General features: G+C 41.3%; 1 protein-coding gene and 1 long non-coding RNA gene across 6 annotated transcripts in view; one reads left to right on the forward strand and one right to left on the reverse strand.

Moving 5' to 3' along the window:
• The window catches only part of ARHGEF12 (Rho guanine nucleotide exchange factor 12), a 91,470-nt gene that overhangs the window by 36,870 nt on the left and 30,513 nt on the right, over positions 1 to 24,087 (forward strand). For 3 of the 5 annotated variants that reach the window (XM_083480913.1, XM_083480911.1, XM_083480912.1), the window contains exons 3-17: positions 806 to 894; positions 3,152 to 3,208; positions 9,288 to 9,386; positions 10,825 to 10,874; positions 11,750 to 11,807; positions 12,598 to 12,776; positions 13,313 to 13,390; positions 14,449 to 14,568; positions 15,053 to 15,187; positions 17,979 to 18,050; positions 20,530 to 20,622; positions 21,526 to 21,636; positions 21,894 to 21,992; positions 22,717 to 22,759; positions 23,046 to 23,151. In XM_083480913.1, coding sequence (XP_083337039.1) covers positions 806 to 894; positions 3,152 to 3,208; positions 9,288 to 9,386; positions 10,825 to 10,874; positions 11,750 to 11,807; positions 12,598 to 12,776; positions 13,313 to 13,390; positions 14,449 to 14,568; positions 15,053 to 15,187; positions 17,979 to 18,050; positions 20,530 to 20,622; positions 21,526 to 21,636; positions 21,894 to 21,992; positions 22,717 to 22,759; positions 23,046 to 23,151 — 1,389 coding nt within the window. The remainder of the gene's footprint in view (positions 1 to 805; positions 895 to 3,151; positions 3,209 to 9,287; positions 9,387 to 10,824; positions 10,875 to 11,749; positions 11,808 to 12,597; positions 12,777 to 13,312; positions 13,391 to 14,448; positions 14,569 to 15,052; positions 15,188 to 17,978; positions 18,051 to 20,529; positions 20,623 to 21,525; positions 21,637 to 21,893; positions 21,993 to 22,716; positions 22,760 to 23,045; positions 23,152 to 24,087) is intronic. The other 2 variants (XM_083480915.1, XM_083480914.1) reach the window with 1 other exon arrangement.
• Positions 13,317 to 20,504, reverse strand: LOC310696108. Its single transcript, XR_014520431.1, has 3 exons — positions 19,737 to 20,504; positions 15,572 to 15,761; positions 13,317 to 13,405 (listed from the first exon to the last, which is right to left on the reverse strand). It is a non-coding gene; the product is annotated as an uncharacterized lncRNA (long non-coding RNA).

The raw sequence follows: 24,087 nt of genomic DNA on the forward strand, positions 1-24,087 counted from the left end.
AGCCCCGCTGCCCCTCTGGTTTATGCAGGGGTGTGTGTCTCTGCATGAGCTGGAGGGGCAGCAGGGCTTTGTTGAGCTGTTAGGTGGAAATGTTGAATAGCCTCAACAGATCCACTGCCCCTCAAGCTTGCCAGGAGACATCCTCTTTGGGCTCCGGGGGGGAGGGTCTCCTCACAAGCTACTAGGATTCTCCAGGGTGTTCCCCATTTATGCACATTTCACCGATCTGTGTGGAAGCACGGAACGTACCCCCAGCATAAATGGAGAGTTGGTTGTATCAATAATGTGGAAAGCCCAGCACTTGTTAGTGTAGGGCTAGGAATCAGTCAGAGTTTTTCCATGCAGAAAACTTCGGCACAAAATTGACACCCTCCCCCACCCCGCCCCAGTTTTTCTTCGGGTTTGTGTCTCCTGTGACTTCTTGCAGTGGAAGGCAGGAATTAGGCACGTCTTCCCTGTCTTCAAGTGCTGTAGAACAAAATGGCTGAGATTACCATAGCTCTGACCATTTACAGAAGACAAACTTGAAGGTAAATAGAGTGTGGTCTTCATACCCTCAGTTGGGTATTGCAACTTCACAATTTCAGCTCAGTTTTATATAAAACCTTTAATTTTTTAAAATAATATTCTCTGCAGATTTAGACAGCAGAATAGAAGTAGCAGCAAAATTTTACTCCTTTACTAGATACATGTGAGGAGCTGTGCAGATTTCTTAAATTCTGCAGGGTCATTTGGTGTTTATGATTTTATAGTATCTGTTGTCTTGGTTGATCCTCCATCTTTGCTTCTTTTTGTTTTGCTTCAGACATGGCAGCATTCTGAGCAGAGAGTCTCCAGCAGACAAGAAGCAGAAGGTTGAACGCTGCGTCAGTGCCCAGGACTTCGACCCTACAGGTAGATTCCTCATAGCCTCCCACACAACTCATTGCTTCACAACAAAGAGCTTTTAGAGTGAAAAAGTGACCTAACTTTTTCCATAGTGTAAAATTAAGAAGCTATTGCTGCCTTTCTTTTTCACAGTGATTGCATAATTTTAGATATCCCCTTTTCACAAGTTGAATTCCCCAATGTTATTAACTGTTGTGTTCTTCAGTTATGTAGATAACGACTCCAGTAGTGATAGGTGGGTGAGTGGTGGTGGCAGAATCTTTGGCCAAAGCAAATATGATGGGCTTCTGTTGTTACCTGTTCGGTTTGATTTGATTTCTTTTATTTTAAGCCTATTTGGAGAGAAAGGGCTATTGGTGGAGCACACATATTCTAGTGGAAGAGGTGTTTTGAAACCTTGGAACCAAGCTATTTGAACTATGTATTGGATCTCCAAACATTTCTGTTTTTGAATAAGTCTTCTGTGGCTGCATTTTTTTAATTGGACCAGCACTCCTCTAGCACTCCTTCTATACTCAAAATTGTGGCTGCGTTTTGGAAACACTAGAAGATCCAGTTGCACATCCTATGTCATTTATCCCTAAGGCTTTAGGAAACAATTATTTAAAGCAGCTGCAGCCCGTAACTATGCAGGTGCCAGTCTTGCTGATTTGGCACAACTGCAAGCTGCATGGGGATTATGCTGATCTGCGTGCATATTTCTGCAATGCAAAGGAGCAGACCATCGCCAAAATGGGTATTACTGAGGGTTTTGTTGTACAAAATCCTGCACAACTTTGCATCTCTTATCCCACTTCACCTATTTTTAGGACAACATTATTAAACCACCAGTATTTGGGGACCTCCCTTTGGTAGGTTTTATAGCTATTTTTTAATAATCTAAAGCTGACTGCAGCACATGACTGGTCTAGATAAATTATTGGTTACACTTAAGGCTATTCTTTGTCTGTGGGGCGAATTTTAAGCATCACCACTTGGCTTTGTGACCTGAAGAACTTCTTTTCAGTCTCCTGAGTGAAGTTGTACTTTCTCATTTTGTATTTTTATAAACCTTTAACTGGACATGGCTATTCACTTTCTTTCTTTTTCCCTATACTTGTAGACCATCTATGTTGCATTCAGAGTCTATTGCTGTCTTGGAAATTAGTCTGCATGTGGAGGTTCCACCCACCCCAACCTACTAACCCAGTGACTGCTGTGTGCTCCTAACTGTATGACTGGCTTGCGGGTGAGCCTCTTGGCCCCATGTGTTGTGTTGCTTCTTGTCTGTGCACCATACTGTTTAGCCTGTTATTTCCCCAAATCATGCAGCAGGTAAGAGGTGACTCTGAAGGTTGCAGAATGTGATATGCAAAGATAGGTCAATCATCTTCATGCTGGCTGGGTTCAAGCATGTTGGGCTTGAATTTTGGAGAGCAGGATTCATTGTCTAGTTAAGCTGTGGTCTATGCTGGGTTGCTATAATTGTAAATATAATCATTATATATTTATTTATTTATATAATAACTTATTTCCCCTTTTGTAAAATTGAAACAGTTGTAACCTATTTCACTGTTTGTTTACGAGGGTGAGTGAAAATAGAAATATCTATCCATTACTTCATTTGCCCTGCTTAAAACTACTTATTTGTCACAGGAAGGACGTACTACCCATTTTTATGTTACAAGCTCATCCCATTTCTAAGAGTGTGGGCTGGTACCAGTTCTTTTTTGTGAAAGTATAACATGTAAATTTGCATCCACAACATTCTGATCGTAGGTGTTCAGGATTCTTTCACCTTTGTATCCTAAGTTGTAGTGATGATCTGTTCCGACTGCCATGAAACATTATGTGATTCTAGCTTAAATAGGGAACTTGGGTAGCAGGGCTGGAACAAAAATATTTCACAGACAGTTAGATTCAAAACTTGATGCCATTCCCCAGAGTGGTGGGAGCAGCCCGTTTATTATATGGTGTTTTTATAGAGTAGGGCCTGGATGTTGATCATATTAAATACAATTCAGTAGTTGATATAGAAAAGAGAGAGCTGGATTGTGTTAACATTTTCTTCCTTACAAGAACCTTACAGTGTGATGTTACCTGTATTGTTCAAACCTCTGGTATTCACATTCTGATTTCAAAATGTTACCACCTCTGTGTTGCTCATACCTTGTTTGTGTTTTGCATGCATTAACCCAATTATACAAATCATTCTGACTTTTATGAATTTTTTTTCATGTTGGTCTCCATATTTCCTATATCTTTTTCTCCTGCTTTCGTGCAGATAGCTCCTCCAGGAAGACAAAGTGTAGCTCGGAGGAGAGTAGATCCGAGACGTATGGTAAGCTGAAGCAGCCACTGCAGCCTTGTGCCTTTGTTCAGTGTGCTCTGTGCTGTTGTTCTGTGTGCCCAAGGCCTCTGCCCTTTACCTGCCATGCATGGCTTATTCTGCAGCAGGGAAAAGGACTGAGCTTTTTAATGTGGCTGCTGTGTGCAAGCTTTTGGCAGATGGACACTAACTCGCGTAGTAAAAGCCAGATGTCTTTTATTTTGTCTTCCATTTCCTAATAGGAATCCTTTTTAGGGGTTGGAATATTTAGGAATCAGTGTCAGCTAATAGCAGCTTAGGGACGCGGGTGGCGCTGTGGTCTAAATCACTGAGCCTTGGGCTTGCCGATCAAAAGGTCGATGGCTTGAATCCCTGAAACGGGGTGAGCTCCTGTTGCTCGGCACCAGCTCCTGCCAACCTAGCAGTTCAAAAGCACCCCAAAAAGTGCAAGTAGATTAATAGGTACCGCTCCAGAGGGAAGGTAAACTGCATCTCTGTGCGCTGCTCTGGTGTTGGTGTTCCGTTGCGCCAGAAGCGGCTTAGTCATGCTGGCCACATGACCCGGAAAAACTGTGGAGCGAAAAAACACCAGCTCCCTCGGCCTGTAAAGCGAGATGAGCACTGCAACCCCAAAGTCATTCGCAACTGGACTTAACTGTCAGGGGTCCCTTTACCTTTACCTAATAGCAGCTTAAAGGTTTGTGAATAGGTTGAGTTACAGACCATACAGGATATGGCACTGATATGGATGTATTTGCATTTTGTTTGAAGGAAATTACAGTCATTTCACTTTCCAACTGTTTGGGCATCTCTTGCTGAATTTTCCTTAGAGAAATGGATATTCTTACCATACCTAAGATTGACAGCTAATTGCATAGAACCATTAGAACAGCATGGGTAGTTTTGTAACTGAAAATATTAAAACTCCAGTTAACCTTATAATAGGCATGCTCCACATCAGGTATAATTTCTACCCCTTAATTTCTGTTCTGCTACTTGTCTTGTGAATGATCAGACCTTTTAGAAATGGGTAAATCCAAAACTGTTAAGATTCTTTAATACAGTATCAGTGTTCCTACCTCTTTCCTTGCCTAGATTCCACCACCTCCTTATATGTATGTTGGCACAAAACCTTCTGATAATGATCTCAACTTGAACTCTGTATAATCACTTGTTACCCTGTGTCACTGTTGTTTTTTTAGCACTTGAATTCTTTTCAATGCCATTTCTTTCTAGATAAGTTGTTTCAGTTTCTAGCTTTAATGCACTTTGGAAGAAAACTCATGCTTTCTCTAGAAAAATAACAAATTAAAGGGTCCAGTCTTGTTATGATTTATGTACTGGTTTGCTGAACTAATTGTTCTCTGCTGCAGAATTGTCCTCATCAGTTTTGCTATGCTGAACTGCTCTGTGGGATGGAATGGACAGTGAGGCATGGTTTTTGTTATTCGTTCCAAACAATGCATATGCAAACTCTCCACAGCTAATTTATTCTTGTGTGGTTCCTTATAAAGGAATTTAAGTAGCATCCATAGTGGTAGCTGCAGAACCCTCTAAAGCAGTGGTTCCCAGTTTGCTATGTACTGTGGACCCCCTGTTTTTCAAAATACAAGCCAAGGACCCCCTACTTTTGAAAATTCTGATATTTCTATGGTAGTTTTTGTTCTGTGAATGACACCACAGACCCCTTGGGTAGATTGTCCAGACCCTCTGGGTTCACAGACCCCCATTTGGAAACTACTGCTCTAAAGCAACCTTGGCCAACCTGGTGCCCTCCAGAGTTTTGGACTGCAATTTGCGTTGGCCTTATCCAACATGGCCCTAACAAATAGCTTGTACTTCTCTTTGAAGTACTGTAGAAGAGCTGACTATATTGATGTAATCTCCTTTGGGAGAGGTTTTCCCCCTCCCCTGCAGCTATTTGCATATCCTTCTGCTATGTACAAAAAGGAGGAATAACAATATTGCTACCTTAGAGGTCAGAAGAAATCCCAGTGCTAGTTGTTTTGAATACTGGTCTAAGTATCATTCAAAACTTCAGTAGTAGAAACTTTCCACTGCCATCAGTTTTTCTGTGAAGTAACCAATTAATCTGTCTTGATTACAGGAAATGTGTTGTGTGCCTTTTGGGATCCATCTTAAATTTAGTTTCCCCTACCTTTACTGTGTGCCTTGGCTTTTCATGAATGTATAGTGAAACATGATTTCCTAACCCGAACCTTTCTGCTTCCTCTCATACTTCCTGCAGAAACTCTGTCTTTGGTTAGGATTTATCTGTGTGGCTCCCATTCCTTTCCTTTATTTTGCTGTGCTGGCTCTCTTCCTCCCCTCCCCCCTCTTCCTACTGGTGGTGTAATTTGTGTGGAAAAGTTTGCAATATTTGTTTTGGATGGGGTCAAGCTATTTAAGAGCTTGCAAGTGGAGAATGCTATGCTTTATACGACTGCAGCCTCTTTTGCTTGTCTTTGGATATTACTGAGGAAATGTCTTGAACAGGTAAAATTGATTAGAGGTGTTGCAGTTACCCTTTTAAGGTGAGAGCTGTTGAGATGCCTGTTTTGAATGAGAGACAAGTTCACAATCCTTGATTGCTTATGAAATGAGATATAACATAAAACATAAACAGGGACTGTGGTTTTAAACTCCTGGATAATACAATATGTGTTTTGCATTCTACTTTTTAAATATCACCAGTTTCTCATATATTCAGTTGATAAAGACTAAACATTTTTTTCCCCTATTTTGGAGAAATAGCTCCATAGCAGAGTTTGATACCTTCACATTGAATCTCTGTGTTGTGGTGACTATTGCTGTGGTCTGTTTCTCAATACCGGTAATTTCAGACATTTAAGAGGTTCAAGGAATGAGTATTGATATCAGGTTCTTTGCATAAATTGTAGTTTTTGTTCCAGGAAAGCTTAGCCAACTCATGTTCATGGCAGATAATTTGGGGGTTGAGGATGACTCAATTAGACTTTGTTGACCCTCCCCTGAACAATATTCTTTGTTCAGCTTTATGAATTTTTGCAAAACATTTGTGCTACATAAAACTAAATCTGAGATTCTTAGTCCTAAAATCTTTTTCTATATTTTTGGGGGGGATGGAGAGCTTACATGGCAATATTTTATAATGCCATTTTTTTTCCTGTGGCCTAAATGGATGCTAAAGGAGTCTATATATATTGTACTGCTCCTTTCCCTCATTTTATGCCTTGCTACGTCCTTGCAGTTGTAGCAAGAACAAGGAGCAAAAATGATCATGGTTGCTGCCAGCTGTGTTACATCCATAACAATAACTTGAGCATAATAACAGCAGGGCTGACTGCTCAATGCCCACAAACTGATGATACCTGTTACTAAAGTGGGGGGTGGAGTGGCGGAAAAGGTGAATTTTGTACCAGATACCATAAGTAAAGGAGTGCTGTGTTGATTTTTTAAAAAATTACTGTGTCATCATTGGAAGAGAAGTTTAAGCGAATGCGCACAGGGTATGGATCTGTCTGACCTCTGCAATGGAATGTTAAAATTTGTAATTGGGAAGAGTTTTACTAGGAAAGTAAAAACCAAAAAACTGTCATGCAATTTTTGAATGAAGTGGCACGTCCTGTAAATCCTGCTCTTTCCTTCCCTTTGGCATTGTATTTTGAAATGAGACTTAGAGATACTAATCATATTAAAGAATTGGAGATGAGGAGAAGAAAGTGGTGTCTTATGCCATAAATGCAGGATACCACCTCTCTTTCAGTTGTGTCCTGGGAAACTTCACATATTACCTTGGCAGTGTGGTTGGACCAATAACTCAAACCACATCAGCATGCCTCCAGGCAATTGCCTCTTAGGTAAAACAATGCATAAGTTTGAACCTTTTTTTTATAATCCTCAGAATTTTTATGGGAGGCTTTTTTTTTGCATTATCAAAATGGGACCAAACCTTATGGATGCCACTTCGCTCACCTGTACGGTGAGGTCCATATACTGTTTGCTTCCTAGAGTAATGACAATAGCTTAATAGATGTTTGAAGCAAGTCCTATAACTATTGTATGTATGTATGTATGTATGTATGAATGAATGAATGAATAAATAAATAAGTTGAGCACTGGAAAAATGGAATTGATTGAGTTCTACAAGTAGTGTGTGAGCTATTGCTACTGTAATAATAAGCTCAGAATGCTTGACATATTTCTACTGAAATAATTAGTTCAGAATGCTGTAATACTGTTGAGTTGTTGCTTCTGTACAGGGCTATGCTTTTGGTTTTGCTTCTTCTCACCTATCCCATGTGTCATTGTACAGATAGCCTGTATTTATTTACTGAGCGCTTGAATTTTGATTTATTGTTACATGATTCTTATGTCAAGCCAGTTGGCCAATTACCTGAGACAGAATTTTACCTCAGGATTTTTATTCCCCCAACCCCCGCTGCAAGGAAATAGCTGGACTAATGGCCTGACTTGGTTATAGGGCTGCTTCCTACATGTACTGCAGCATTTAAAAGACAAGCAACAAATATCCAAGGAAAAAGCAATCTGTAAAAACAGTACTTAAAAAAAATTATCTCATTTTCATTTATATACATTACAATTATTCGACAAATATTCTAACATTTCAAACTTTGACTCCCTTCCCCCTCTTTCTGTGGTTCTTTGCATTTATTTTCATCATTTCCTGCATATCTTAACTTATTCTTTTATTCATCTATCCTCATAAATATCTCATATACATTTTTGAAACTGCAGGTTGTAAAAACAATATTTAAGAGAAGTTGGGAAGATGAATAAAGGATTTTCTACGAGGCAAAGCTTTAATGCTGCTTGCTACTTGCTTGTGCAATCTACTTTTGATTGAAAAGCAATGGCAAACTCTCAGCTGATTCTGATAAATCTGGATTGCATCCAGTATGATTAAAGTTTTATACTGAACTTCAGATGTATAACCAGAAAGATAAAAATCTGTGTGCCTAGAGAATCTGTTGCTAGCCCATTCATTTACTTGCATGGAATTCCAAGTCACCTATGGAGTTCAGGTGAATCGTGAAATACAATACTATATTCAGTGCCACCACTTGACAGACATTCATTCTGGCCTTCATTTGTCAAACTGTTTGGCAGTTGGCTAGAGAAGAGGGGAACCTCTCCCCACCCTCTGCAATCAGCCTAGAAATGGAGACTAATTACAGATAGGCCAGTCAGTGAGTTCTGTGGCTTTATTTAAAAGGTTAATTTTACATTACAGCTTTTAATACTTTACCAGGTTATTTGTGTTTAAAAAAGGTACGCTTTTAGTGTGTGGTTTGTTCAGCCCATCTGAATATCTGGAGTGGGGTTATCCATTCTGCTTTTCTCCAGATGTTGTGAATTGCAGATCCCATCAGCCTAAACCAGCATGGCCAACGGTCAAGGTTGTTGAGAGTCGTATCCTTCATATGTTTTGGACTACCATTCCCACTTCGTATCAAATTTGGTAGCTTTTTGGTGGCCATTTCCCTGATATTGGGATGCTCTCCTCGAAATGTACAAACCTGAGGATGGTGAGCCTGTGCACAGCTTTAGCAAGTGAAGCAGTTTTTATGGCAACTGTAGGTGCTATATAGAAAACATTGGAAAGAGAACAAGTGTGCAGAATCATTAAGTAGCCTGTTAACTTGGAAATGCAGGAAAAAACAGTATAAATGTAAGAAACTGCAGAAAGAGGGGAGGGGAGTCAAAATATGATGTGGAATAATTCAAATTTATGTTTTGTGTTTGTTGTAAAATGAAAAGTATAATTTATTTATTTTCATAAAAAGAATCATTAAGTAGCCCTGTTCTCTAAAGGTTATTGTTAGTTGACGATGTGGCTGATGTGCCAGTGGTACTTTACCTTTCTTTACTATACCTCTGTGTCATGCAATCAATGTTGTAAGCATGGCCAATCTGCTGTAGTAATTACCTTGCTTATGACCTGCTCTCCCATTGTTGGTTCTTTCCTCCTTCCATGTCCACCCTGCAGCTTCCCTTTTGCACACATTCTGTAGGTTGCAATCATCGCTTACCAAAATGAGGTTCTGGCTTGATGCCTATATTGTGTCTCTTTCATTTTTTTCTTATGCAGGTCTTGTCCAGCGTTGTGTTATTATCCAGCGAGATGAAAACGGATTTGGGCTGACTGTCAGTGGAGACAATCCTGTCTTTGTGCAGTCCGTCAAAGAAGGTGACGATGCTTGTTCAGGGCAATTCCATTTATTACAGTTGTAGTGAACACATGTGTGTCTGCTTGTACCAGGCATAGGCAAACTCCGGCCCTCCAGATGTTTGGGACTACAATTCCTATCATCCCTGACCACTGGTCTTGTTAGCTAGGGATGATGGGAATTGTAGTCTCAAACATCTGGAGGGCCGGAGTTTGCCTATGCCTGGCTTTTACCTTGTAATGTGAAACATGAATATGCATGTTTCACATTACAATGCATTCAGAAACATGGCAAAGAGAGCTTCCATTGACCCTTGTTATTAGCAGTTTATTTTTGTAGTGTACAGGTAAAATGAACATGATTGTTTTGTTTCACATTACAGATGTGCAAATAGGTCAAATATTGTAATGTGTATCCACTAAAATTCTAACATGCAAAAGGGCACTAAGTTTTCATATGAATTTTTGTGTTTGAGGAACAATACTCATGTAGAAAATAGCATTCTGTGTATTTCAGTTGTGAATTCTGTATGTGTGTGTGTGTGTGTGTGTGTGTGTATAAAAAGGGCAAGCATAGAAAAAGAGGATGTTCCACATTCAACATGCAGTATATAGAATTTGTATTTGGGTATTCTGCCAAGTATATAAATCTCTTATGAAGTGATCATAAGTATGCTAGAGACAAAAATACAGTCCAGTAGTTAGTCTGTAGTCGATAGAGGCCTGCATGAGGATAAAGCCTTGCTTTATTGCATATTGGGAGACTAGTGCAACTCTAGAGACTGAATTGAAAGAAGTGCTTTATTGTCTTTGCTCTACTTGCAACCAATCACATTAGTTTCCTAGAATATATAGGCTCTTGGAATGGTAGGTTGCAAAGGCAGAATAAAGGCAGAATAAAGACTTGGATACAGCTGCATGGTAACCTCCCACATTGTATATTTTGGCCCCAAACAGAAGCAGGTAGGGAGGTAGGTAGAGAAGTGGACTGTCCTTTTCCTCCTTATGAAATCCAGCAAAGCAGGTTATGTGGCTCATGCTGGTGGTGGTCTGGCATGGTCTGCAGTAGGGGACAACATGTGCCATTGGAACAGCATACATCAGGCATGTCCAAAGTCCATTTTGGGGGCCTAATCCAGCCCTCCGGTTGTTTAAATCCAGCCCCTGCGGTAGTTTATTTCCTGGGGTAAAATCCTAAAAAACCCTCAACAACTCCAATCATAAAAGAAGCTCAACAACTCCAACCCTTAAAAAAGCTCAACAACTTTGGTTGGCCCTTTGGTCGGCCCTCATGGCCCTTCACTTCATCAAATCTGGCCCTCTTTGAAAAAAGTTTCGACACCACTGGCATACATAGTCTTTACAGAAAGGGAAAGGCGTGTTTGGCTTGGACAGTAGAGTAGAAGAACACTGGGAACAAAAATGTGTTGAGTTCTAAATGGCTGATTTTTCCCTTTAGATGGAGCAGCCATGCGGGCTGGGGTTCAAACTGGTGACCGAATTATTAAGGTGAGAACATTTAGTGTCATTAGAAGAGTAAATTGCTGCTGGAGAGTGACAAGAATGCTTCCGTGGTCGTCATCACAGTGTTTTGCCAAAATCTACCTCCCAGGAACATTTGAGACACTGTGTGTTTTTCTATATTTAGAATTGGCAATGAGCAAGAGGTATTTTTTTGCCAGATGCTTTTTTTTTTGTACAGCACTCTAGTTTCATAACCTTGCTTTATAAGCTGATGTACATTACACAAGGCTTCAATTTCATGTCTACAAAAAGGTCTTTAAGCATAGAGTTGGTGTTTGCATGTGTGTGTAGAGGAGGGCAGAGCCAGAATTCACTTCAGTTTCTCATACAGTCCTCCATCAAAATCACAAGCAAGTTTGGATTTGGATTTGATATCCCGCTTTATCACTACCCAAAGGAGTCTCAAAGCAGCCAACAATCTCCTTTCCCTTCCTCCCCCACAATAAACACTCTGTGAGGTGAGTGGGGCTGAGAGACTTCAAAGAAGTGTGACTAGCCCAAGGTCACCCAGCAGCTGCATGTGGAGGAGCGGAGATGCGAACCCTGTTCCCCAGATTATGAGTCTACCGCTCTTAACCACTACACCACACTGGCTAAGTGAATATTTGGCTCTAAAACAATCTAAGAGTATGACTCCAAAGGTTTTATCTGTTGTTAAATTGTATGTCTGATGCCTGTGATTAAAATCTTCTACTGTTTTAGTTCAATATTTCAGGGCATTCTTGTCTATATCATGCTGTTGGAGCATAGTTCCTGTTAAAAGGCATGAAGGAAGTGAAATCAGTTTAGCTTTGTAGCATGGAAGACTCATGTCATGTACAACTGAAAACGCAAATTCACACAGCTATTACTCTTCCTAGGTGAATGGGACTCTGGTAACTCACTCGAACCATTTGGAGGTGGTGAAGCTGATAAAGTGTGAGTAAACTAAGGACAAACTGCTATTGTTCTCCCTGGGCTAATCATGGAGGTTGAACTGTCCGAGTTGAGCCAGGGGACAGTTTGTAATAGGATTCTAGCTATGATACTGCTTTATTACTGTCAGAAGGCATTGGGGTGCATTTCAGGATCACAGTATTAAATGGAATCTGGCATAATTTGGAAAACTATGAACCTGTGGGTATGAACCTTAAGACCTGCGGGTATAGGGCAGTATAAAATTTTTAATATATAATAATAAATATTTTTTTAAAACTCTCACAGTCTATGAGACAGTCCTTCACATTTAATTCTTCATCTTGTCTACATTATTCAGTTGATATTAAACCTGTGCTTGTCATGCTTAGTTGTCTTGATTCTCTGCACTATAGCTGAAGCAGGTGGAATGATCATATGACCAACTTCTTTAAACAGGGATTATTTGGCCCAGGACAACTCTGTGCTTCCTCAGCTCCTGTGGTACTGCACACATTGTTTGGTGCTCCAGTGCCATAAGTATACATGTGGTGGGTGCTTGAGAAAACAGAAGGAATCTGCTTCCTCTGTTGCACCTTTTCTAATGTACACAATACCCTGACAAGCATCACACTTTAGGAATCCTGGGTCGATACTTAATGGCTAAAGTGGGTTTTGCTTGCTTGCATGTGTTCTCTCAGTTAGTAGTCTTGGCAGGTATCTTAGCATGAGAAGTTGGTTTTCTGAATGGATAGACTTTTTCCTCTCGGATCACAAGACCAAAAATAAATGGGATTTTGTCCTGTCTCTGCAGCGGGCTCCTATGTAGCACTCACTGTGCAAGGGCGCCCACCTGGGTCGCCCCAGATTCCACTGGCTGATTCTGAGATGGATCCAGTAGCATTTGGACATATGTCTCCCATCATGACATCTCCACACTCGCCTGGAACATCTGGAAACACAGAGAGAATTACCAGCCCGGTGTTGATGGGGGTAAGATCTAGCAGGTTTGGGGAGAAGTGGGTTAGACTATGTGGTATGAAAATGTCCTTTGTCCTGCCCCAACCACTCTAATGGTAATAAAGTCTTAAGTCCTGTGATGCATCTGATTAGTCTGCTACAATATATATTTCCCTACCTAGCCATATTGCCACAGAACTCAAATTGTTGTATTTATATGGAGGCATGAGAAAGAGGCAGAATTGGGATAGCAGTGGGTGGCACTGCTGTTGATCTGTTATGCTGCTGCTTGAAATAGTATTTTATCCAGCCCATCTGTCATCCATAAATTTGATTCTCTGCTGAAGGCAAGGAGAGAGGATCACATGATAATGAAAATGCAACAAACATGTCCCTGCTAAGAAATAAAATTAGCCCAGTGGTTGTGTTGTCTTAAATACAAAAATAAGTATGGATAACTTATAATGTGTTTTAACATACTGTGAGCAATTCAGAATACTTTGTAGAAGATCTATTTGAGAACAGTTGAACTTGCCTTGTAATTATGTTTTGCCTTCTCTTCTTATCAGGAGGAAAATAATATTGTTCATAGCCAGAAGGTGGAGATTTTGAGGAAGATGCTTCAGAAGGAGCAGGAGAGGCTACAGGTACCAAAGAGGAATCTTTTGGAGAGAAAAAGAATGCTGCTTCCTAAATCGGCCATTTAACCTGGTTTAACACCTGAATCCCAAGCACAATGCAGGAATGATTGTACATTTGAAAGCTCTAAGATTAAGTCTGCATTGAATGTTTCTCAGGGAGGCATCTTCATGTTCCCTTAGAGCAGGGGTCAGCAACCTAAGGCCCATGGGCCAAAAGCAGCCCAAAGTGTCATTTAATGGGCCCATGAGCTGCCCCCGAACCGAGCTGCCTGCTTGGCGAGTCCCCGCATTCTGAACAGGCACAGCGCGGCTTGGGAACTCACTTCCGCGGTGCTGAAAATCGCATTGACGCAGACGCCGGAAATTGCGGGGGCATGTGCACACACGATCTGGCCCACAGAGGGATCTCCACTGGAGTGAACCGGTCCAGGCAGGGTAAACCTTGCTGACCCCTGCCTTAGAGAAACAAAAAGTCACAGAACCTCTGGAAGTGAATATTAGTGCAGTTTATTATTTTTAGGCAATGTTTCAAGTTAATTTATTTTCAGATTTGGGAGGCACATTGCCTCCTTATCCCAGCCATTACATTAACTTGAATCATTGGTTGCTAACATGTAGGGAAAGGGGACAAATGGCTATAGAAACCTGTATAGAGTTGTTTTTAGTCTTCAGTGTAGTTGCAGAACTATGTGTGTATATATACAGTTTTTAGTAATTTTATGTCTGGCACATTTTTGTATACTACAGAGCACTTCACCAATTCAAACTAATTTATCTTTACAAGGCTGTGGAGTCCTTGTCTGTGGCCTCCCAGTGACCTTCAGCCCTTTTTGTCTCCGACATTCTCTCACTGAACTGACTTCATTAGTAGGAATAGTATTTATTTATTTTTATTTCTTACAATTTAACATTCAATATTAAAAAACAGTGTAAAACAAATTACAGTCACAAGAATAAGGTGGGTGCTGAAAACGTGGCTTAATTAGTATTTGAAACTTGGCCTGTAAATTAAACCAGGAGATCATAATGATGGACTGATTCTCCAAATCTTTAAATTGTTTTAGTCCTTGCAAGAAGATTACGGCCGCACTCCCACTCCAAAACTGCTCAAGGAGATCCAGGAAGCCAAGAAGCACATCCCTCAGCTGCAGGAACAGTTGTCCAAGGCAACAGGCTCTATTCAGGTAATGGGAATGCTTGCAGTCTTGATCAGACTATCCTAGAAGGGAATGTTGTGTGGGAGGAGGAAACTTCCCAGCTCTGTCTGTGCCGGTTTGCACAAGCTTGCAGTGTTCTCTGAGTGCAGTAAATTAAAGTACACACAAGTTAAAGCTTGGTCTCATTTCTGATTGAGCTCATAGAAACTGATGATTGATGAGGAGATCATTATGCAGAGGATTTAAAGCCTTTTTATGAGTAATTACACACATACTTTGTTCAAATGGTTTAGTAGGGTTAAATATAGCTGTATGCAGATGCCTGGCCCTTTTGTAAAGTTTTGGGGAGCCCTTAAATTAGAGGCCAAGATGTGTTTTACATAGTTCTCATCAGGGACCTGCAAAATTTTACATGTCCCTTTTCTGATATAGCTCACTCTTTTAAAATTTTTGTTAAAGCATCACTATATGGGGTGCTTGGTGTTTCTTACCCCTGTCTGTCTATTTACAGGATGGAGTTTTATCTTCCAAGTCTGTGGCAGAGTCTTTGCAGATCAGCGAGGTAGAGACTGAGAGCGGAGATGGGCTGAACAAAGGAGACTGCAGTTTTGGTGATGGCTCCCAGTTAAATAGTGACACAGCTGAGGTGAGCACTTTGCTTGAAGCAACATGTGATTTGATTAGTGAGTTTTGTCTTGGCCAGTATCTTGTATTTGGAAGGCAACCAATCCTCTTCTGATAGAAGCAAGTGAGACCCAGTTTGAAAGAGTTGTGGTGGTTTTAGTGTCCATGTCACTTGACATCTTCCTTAAAAATTGCTGTTTCTATCCTGTTTCTCCTGCCTTCCTCCAAAGAGTGCCAGGTGGCTTTATGTGCAATCTTGTGAGGTGGGTTTGACTGAGTGAGTGACTTGACCAAGATGACCCTGTGAGCCTCCTGGCCTAGCAGGAATTTGAACCCACCTTTTCAAGCCCAGTTTTGATCCCACAAATAATTCCTGCTTCTGTATTCTTCCTGTTGCCTCTCCTACCTTTCAGATGCTTAAGCTGTTAGTCTGCATACTTAGAAAGAAAGGTGTGAGGACAGAATCCAATGTTGTGTGGAAGCCTGCTGTGTGAGTCTTCACTGGCAGCCTGGAGAAGGAGTGCCATATTTTTCAAGCCCGGGGTTTCCTGGCACACACCCAGTTGCTGTGCAGAGAACAGCAGTGCTGGCCTCTCCTAGAGAACCAAGGGGAATAACAGTACCTTTCAGAACATGTTAGAAGCCATTTTGTGGTTAGAATGACTCAAACTTTTAGGGGCAATTTGCCATTAAAGGGAAGGGGCAGGAGCTTGATTCCTACCACAGACATCTCAGTCCCTTTCCAACTGTTTTTGTGTGAATTGAAATATTTGGGTAGGGCTCAGGGCAACCTAAACCATTGCATACTAGCCTATCTCCAGGTCTCCAGCAAGAGAACTTAATGATATTTTCTTTTTTGGGTAGTGACTGTCTTACGTCACCTCACTCCCCTCTTCTCCATCACCTAATTTTTTTAATAGTGACTTTTTAAAATCTGTGACACTATTGTAAACTTGATAGTTTTAATTACTGGCATATGTTTATGAATGGTGCCGCACAGATGTGAACACTAGATTCCTAACCTGGCAGAAGCAAGTACTTTGAAGCTGTATACTTGGAATGCTTTCAGACAGGAGTTTTTTGTGGAGTTGCTGCTGAATTGCTGCTGTTTCTACAGCCAGTCCCACCCCCAGCATTCTTACAATGCCATCATCACAGTACAACCCCCTTTAAGCTTCAATCCAGATTTCCCTTTTCTGCAGAGAATCTGATAAGCAAAAATAGCCCTAATCATCTGCAGTCATTGCTGCTGTGGAAGTTCATTAGTGCATTGCGGGGGCAGTGGATTGCTTGCCACGTTTGTGGAATTTCAGTGGGTGGTCTCTTACTACCACACCTCTCTTTCATTTTTTCCCTCACCTGAGCAGAACAGAGTGATTTTTTTCCTGACACCCCACTGCCAAGCAAAATACACTTATTACAATTGATTGCTGCATGCTGTGAAGGCACACAGCAACCCATTTTGAATGAGCTATTCCCTCAAGATCTCCATACTGTAAATGTAGAGGATTGTCTCTGAGGCAGCAATCAAAGTACATACATCAGACTTTAACAAATGCAGAGGTTTTTAAATTATTTTTGTAAATGCATTATTATACATTTATATAAGAAGGACAATACTTGATATACACACAAATACACTTTTCATGTTAGGCTATACGTACATTATTCTGCCATGATTTTCTTTATTAAAACAAGTTGAACATGTTACAAATAGGAAATGCTATTTATATGACTTCTACAAAGTTCATAAGCAGGGAGCAATTGATGGGGAGGGGGAGTCTAAAGCTTATAATTCTGTACCGGCTGTTTTGGGGAGGAGGCTGATGTTCCCTTTCCATTTACTTTTGAAACATGATTGCTATTAAGTGACGTTTTGGTAGCCTTTGGTATCACTGGGCATTTTCAGGTTGAATGAATGAAGACTCTCAATTTAGGCCCATAATCCAGCTTTAAAAATGACTGCAATTTGGAATTTATCAGAAATGGAGGCTCTTCTCTTTACTCTAAGAAAGTAGTTGAACAGTTATTTACCTAAACTTTCAAGTAAGTGTGTGTGCATGTGCACGCACACCATTTTAGTAAATATAATTTTGAGAGAAAAATGAGGATTTAATAAAAAGTGGGATGGGGCTCCTAGGCATAAAAACCCCCAAAACCACAGTATATCTTTCCTCCAAAGGAGGCAAAATTCTTAGAGATATTTGCATAACATTTCTTGTAGGCTTCTCATGGTTAAGATGAAGTATTAGCATTGTATAAACAATTACAGTTAAATAGTGGATCATTTGGCCACTTTGATTATCTTTTTAATACTGAGGTGCATTTTCTGCCACAATCCTATACTTGCTGGGAATAAGTCCAGCAAAACTAGGTGGATCTTACATCTTGGTAGACTTGTGCAAGATTGTGTTGCCAGCTGTGTTTTTTTGAAAACAGTGTTTAAAAAGAGGAGCAAGCCAGAAATCATGAAGGCTCTATGTCTAAAATTAAGTTTGTTTCTCTTTCATGTCCCAATGAGATTTTAAGGCCAAATGATTTTGAGATAACAGTATCTCGGGGAGGATACTATACCATTCTTTAACATCCTCAGTATGCTGCGTTAACAAGTTTTGCTTTATTGCAGAAGAATATAGAACTTGGTTACTCATATACACTATATGATGTTGGTGGTGCCCATTAATGTTGTTTTAGCTCTAATGTATCCTTTACAAATGTATGAGTTCAGGAGTCATGGGATCGTCCTTTCTTGTTTGTTCTCATTTTTTGATACTGCAAGCACTGAGAAAACTTTCTCTCTTTGTTCTTCCCAGAGTCCCCGGGGTGGCCTGAAGGAACGAATCTATCTGGACGAGAGCCCAGAGAAGAGTGAGACACAAGATACTGTGAGTGTATGATAAAGATTTTGGGTGTATGAGGTGTTAGGGGAGGGGTAGTATCTCTAGTGTGGGACATGTATGGCTTCTTCTGGGGTTGTTTGTCCACCTTTGGTTCCCACCCTGCACTCAGCTTTCACTAGTGGCTCCTAGAAACTGTCAGCATGTGACAGTGGCCACACCCTGGGAAAATCCTATGACTGGCCAGCTAAATCAGGTGAGGGTAGCTGATGGGTCTCAAACTCTCAGTGAGTTTCTGTTACATGCAAAGACAGGCAGTGGTGGATTGAGTCGATGAGACCAATAGTGGGTCCAACAGTCAAGAAGGTTTTTGCATGTGCTGTAGAAGGAAGTGAGGGGCAGGTGGGGCTCATCAACTTGGGAAAGTAGCCTATCTAGAAGAAGGAAAAGTCTTATCCTAAACCTCTGCTGCCTTGTGGGATATATTCAAGAGAAGAAAAGGCTGAGGAGTAAACCCTATGCAAATCCAGAGCAGAGTCCCTAAGCCGGTTGGATGGCACCTTGGTTGCCTCCTTCTGGCAGCTCCTGCAACAGGACTGGTGCCAGATGTATTGCTTTGCTTTCCTTTGGACCACATTAGTGATGACAGGAGAGAGGTCTTGTCATCTGGGCAGTCCAGGACCTCCATACACACTACCGAAGCTTGACCCCAAGGAGATCCCTTTGGTGTTGCTAATGCAGCGGTTTGACTTCACCCCTGGAGGTGCACCGCATTGTCTCTCAAGACAGAGGAATGGCAACAACAAACACCACAGCAACCATGAAGATTTAGATAGCAACTTCTGGTACAGCCTTACTGTCAAGAGTCCCTGTTCTTCTCATATTTTCCTTATTCTTTAGATGTGAATTGGTTCCAGTCTTTTCAGATGACACTTTAATCTTGAATTCATTTTGTTGTAGAAATTCATCTTTATAGAAATCAAGGCTGTTGAGAAATTTGTGTTAAGAAACAAGAGATTTCATTCGTTTATTTTATTATCTTTTGTTGAATACTTCCTAATGTTCCAGCCAGGATTTTGTATTTATCAGAGCAACTCCCTTGTTGTAATCAATTGAGAATTGCCACTCAACACAAGGCTGAAGGGAGGGGCTAATAGGTCTGTGCCAAAGCACAGGCAGACATTCCTAGGTTCAGTCCTCAGCATTTTCAGTTAAAAGGATATGAGAAAGCAGGGCTTCCTCATGAGAGCAGCTGCCAGTTCACTGATAGTGCTGGGTTAGATAGATTAATGGTCTGACTCAGCTATTGGTTTGTGCATTGAACAGCAGCTATGGGCCCATGTGGATGTCTTCTGTGTACTTAGTAAGAAGGATTATATAACTTAATGAGCAAGGATTGCAGCATGTGGGTTTGAAGTGTTTTGTCCTTTTCTTTGAGTGCCCTTGAACTTGAGGGGCAAACTCTAGCAGTGCTTGGGTTAGTTCTGCCTTGCCATTAAGGAAGATAATTTGTGTTTCTCCCCCTATGTTTATATCCCACTTTTTTTTACTGCAATCCTCAAAGTGGTTGACAACATTTTATAAACATACTACTCATTCATTCATTTATATCACAACCATTTCTATAGTGCTTAACAACATAGTATCTAAGCAGTGGTATAAGGCTGCAAAAGAGATACTATATAGCTGAAACCAGTTAAAATTAGACAAACTTGGGTTACTTGAAATACTCACTGAAATAAAAATAAACAATAACAAAAGTTCTTCATCAAACACCAGAAGTTCAGCAGTGAGGGGGGTCTGATCTGAGCCAGGATGGAGTTACTGAGCTGGTAGATAGATGTTGGCTGGTAGCACCACACGTTGAAGTCATAGGCCACTAGCAGTGACTTCTCCAAAGACTTTTGTGATTGGGCAAGGATGTAAAGCATATCATTGCATCAAGAACAGCTCACTTAAAATGAAAACAAAACAAATCCTGCAAACAACCAGCTCTGCTGAAGCAAGAATTAGCATCTTCTGTTCTGATCCGTTGGGCAGATGATGTAAGATACCCTATTGGTTTGAGAGGAGTCAGTCCAGGTGGAACAGAAGCAGGATCCTGATGATGTCTTTATCTCTCACACATATTTCCCGTATATTCCACTGTAGTTCTTTACAATGGTCTATAATTCTCCATGTACCACATATACAGCGCTTGCTACATGTATAAATATGGGTAATGGCTCAAATACAATTTTTTGAGGATAAATTATACATAACGTCATTTTCCATAACTGTTACATAATTCTGACTGCTGAATTTCAGTGGATTCACTGCAGTGTAATTCTAAAAAGACCCTTGCAGCATACATGACGTGGATAAATTAAGTAGTGTTATTATAACAAACAAACATCATCGGTTCTTGTTTTTATCCTAAACTAATCAGCTGAATAAAAATACTAAACAGAACGCCCTTGTTTTATCCACATTCGTCAAAAGAGCAGTTCCTTGGATTATTTTTTGTTTCTTCCTTTGACAATGCTAGGACTCTCAATCCAGTATTGGAAGTCCCTCCAGTCGTATTGCACCTCCAATCATAGGAGCAGAAGATGACGACTTTGATGGTGAACAGGAGCAGGTGAAGTTTTAACTGTTCTCTTCTTATTGTAAAAGGCTGGTTGTGGTGTGATTGCTTCCCTATGGCTAAGTGACAGGTTTGTTCATGCAGGATTTTGTTTTGGTGGTGGTAGGAGCCCCTCTTGGGAAAATTCTATTAAGCTTGTTAGAGGATTCATTGATAGGCTGACCTTAGCCAGCAGTAATTGATTGGGATTTTTTTGTTTTAAAATGGCTGGGAGCCATTTTTCCTATCCTAATTTGTAAATATGCTTAACTTAGTGGCTTTACTGAATTTTCTAGTCCTGGTACAGAAGAGGGGTGGGATTTGTGGTTGTCATTTCTAACCCTGCTTCCCTTCTGTAGGAAAGTGGCCTTTGATTTTCCCGGTCATCAGGACCTTGATAATAATAAAAAATATAATACTGCTTTGCAGAACCTACCAGTTATAATGGTCTACACCTTTAGAACGAAACTGGCAGTAAAGCAAAATAATCCTTTGTCCCTGTTGGAGAGTGCCTTAGACGGAGGAGGATATTCCCTCCCCTCCTTTTTTTGTTTGTTTGTTCTGGCTGCTTTAGTTCCTGAAATTATATATTTGGATGTTTCTGCTGTTGATATTTATTGATTTCAATTGTTTTATGTATAATGTGAACCACATTAATATTTGTAATCATATGAATCAAAAGTAGCATTTATATTAAAATAAATAAATAAGCCCATCTTTTCCAAAGTATTTTGACTGACTGGAGATTTATAAGGAGGTTAAATGTGTGTGTTTAGAAACTGTGTTAAAATGCAGGGTGGTGTGAAAGGAAAAGGAAGCAAGCTTATGCCAAGTTTTTCTGAATCAACAAAATGAGGGAGGGAGGAGGCAGATATCTTGGCGATGCTGGTTCTGATATTGTCTCATCTGTATGTACAGATCAATGGGCAGTGCAGCTGTTTCCAGAATATAGAGCTGTTGAAATCTCGCCCTGCTCACCTGTCTGTCTTCCTGCATCATGTTGTGTCCCAGTTTGACCCTGCTTCATTGGTAAGATGCCATTCTAGATGTAGTTTCATGTTATGGATCTAATGGATTTTGAATTTCTATTTAACCTATTTCCATGCAGTTATAGCCTTTTGGGTTCAGGAAGAAAAACCCTTATTTATTTTCAGATTTTAAATTTAGTTCAGAAATGAAGTTAATGCTCAAAGCAACTCAGCTGCTGGTGTTGGTCTTGTGTTTCTCGAAGGAAATTGTAACTCCTTTAGAATATCCTTTTAAAAAATCCTTTTCTTTCCTCATAGCTTTGCTATCTTTTTGCGGACCTGTACAAACAAACAAACTCCAAAGAGACTCGGCGTGTCTTTAGTGAGTTTAACCAGTTCTTCTTGGATCGAGCTGCAGTAAGTTCCAAAGCATGCATACCATTCTTCCTATATGTATTACTGATTGCAACTAATTTTGCTTTACTGATCTTTGATTTGATGGTCTCAGGGAGCAAGTTTTAACTTTAAATCATCATAATTGCTCTGTAACCAAATGTTCACATTGAGGCAGAGTAGGCAGAGTCCCTTATATTTCCAGTGCAGATTAATATTTAGATGTAGTTCTTAGACCAACTAATTAATTTTTAGGTGTGGATCTTTGCTCACCTTACATATCACATTAAACCAAAGTTTAAAACACACTATGGTTTACTGTGAACAAGTTTCCGCGGTGCTCCCCTTCTTCTCCTGCAGCTGCCATGCCACAGATGAAATGTGTCGGAATCTGGCTTGTTGTTTATTTGGAAAATGCAGACCTTGGTTTGTTTGGTCTGCAGCCCAGCAGCAGTAGAAGGGAAGGCACATCACAATAACGGCTTATTCACATTAAGCCATAGTTTAATGTGAATCTAAAACTAATGTGACACGTGAACCAGTTCATAACAGTCTCGATCGAGGGACCCAACACAGTAAAAGGTTGTATGCCTCATGCTTTGTGTGTGTGCGCACGTGTGCGTGCATATATGCATGCATGCATGCATGTACACACCCTGAGATGATGTGCAGTCGGAGGACATCTCTGAGGATGTGAAGGTGCCTAGACTGATTGATTGATTTCACTTGTACCTTTTTATTGTTGCAGAATCTGAAAGTCCCAGTCCCAGAAGAAATTTCTGCAGATCTAGGTAAGATTATTTTAAATCTTGCCTTGAGAATGCTTTCTGATAAGCACCTATACTGAAGGGGTTTTGTGTCCTCACAAGACTCCCTGTAATATCACAGAGCTGAATTTGGGAGACAGAAAGAAATTGCAATGGTGTTTATGTAATGCAGGCCTGCTGTGGACTGCTAAATCCTTTGGTAACTGGGCAGGAAGATAATCCATGCTTCAGGACCCAAGAAAAAAATATATCACAGAGAAGTCTTTCATTCTGAGTGAAACAGATTGACATTTCTTCCTTTTACCTGCAGAAAAGAGAAGGCTAGACTTGATTCCTGAAGAATTGCACCGCCACTATATTCAAACTATGCAAGATAAAGTTTTTCCCGAAGTCCAGAGGCACCTTGAAGATTTTAGGTATATATTGATTCTGTGTGGCTTTCTGCTGGCTTCAAGGAGTAATTCTGCATCTTCTTTCTGACCTTCTGGCATGGTCCCAATATGGGATGACTAGAGCAGTGTTTCCCAACCACTGTTCCGCGGCACACTAGTGTGCCGCGAGATGTTGCCTGGTGTGCCGCGGGAAAAATTAAAAAATTCGAAAGATAGCTTCATATCCGGAGAGGCGGCCTTCAGGCGAGTTTTAATTTTAATTTTCCTTCTCCCACTTAATGCCCCACACTCGCCCGAGCAGCTTGCAGTCCTCGGTAACCACGGCGACCCGAGGGAGGGGAGGGAACAGGGAAGTCGAGGGCGGCGGCGAGCCGCGATGACGTCAGTGGGCCGCGCCGCCTCGCCCTGGCACGGTGTGAGAGCCCCGGCTAGTGGCGCGAGCTTCGGAATAAGTGGGATCCGCGTGCGCGAGACCGAGATCGCGGGTAAGGAGCTCAGCCCTGGGCAGGAGGAAGCGGGGCCGCGCGTGCGGGCCACATCCCCACAGAGAGCGAGCCTCCCCCGGCCCACCACTCCGGGCAGGTCCACTCGCATGAGGGGCGGCGATGGCGACGGCCGGCAGCTTGCCTGCAATGCCATCCCTCGAGCAGGCGAGGAGCCCGGAGGCTACTAGATGCGAGTCCTCTTTCCCACCCTGCTCGGGAGTCCAGAGCACTTGGTCGCATTCAGGATCTAGAGTGGGGAAGCGGGGCTTGTGTCTGGGCTGCACACATTGGGCTGCCTGTGCCGCTCGACCTGCGGGGAGAAATCAGGGTGGGAGTCACGACCGTGAGGCAGGGCTGCCAAGTGTGGCAGAAGAGGACACGGCCGTTGCACCTGTCCTTAGGTAGGAGCTTCTTCCGTGTCGACCTGCTGCCCTAAAGTCTTGGCTTTTTTCTTGGCTTTTTGGCGGTTGGCACA

This window comes from Podarcis liolepis (genome assembly GCF_965112155.1).
Source record: "Podarcis liolepis genome assembly, chromosome: 16".
NCBI lineage: Eukaryota > Metazoa > Chordata > Lepidosauria > Squamata > Lacertidae > Podarcis > Podarcis liolepis.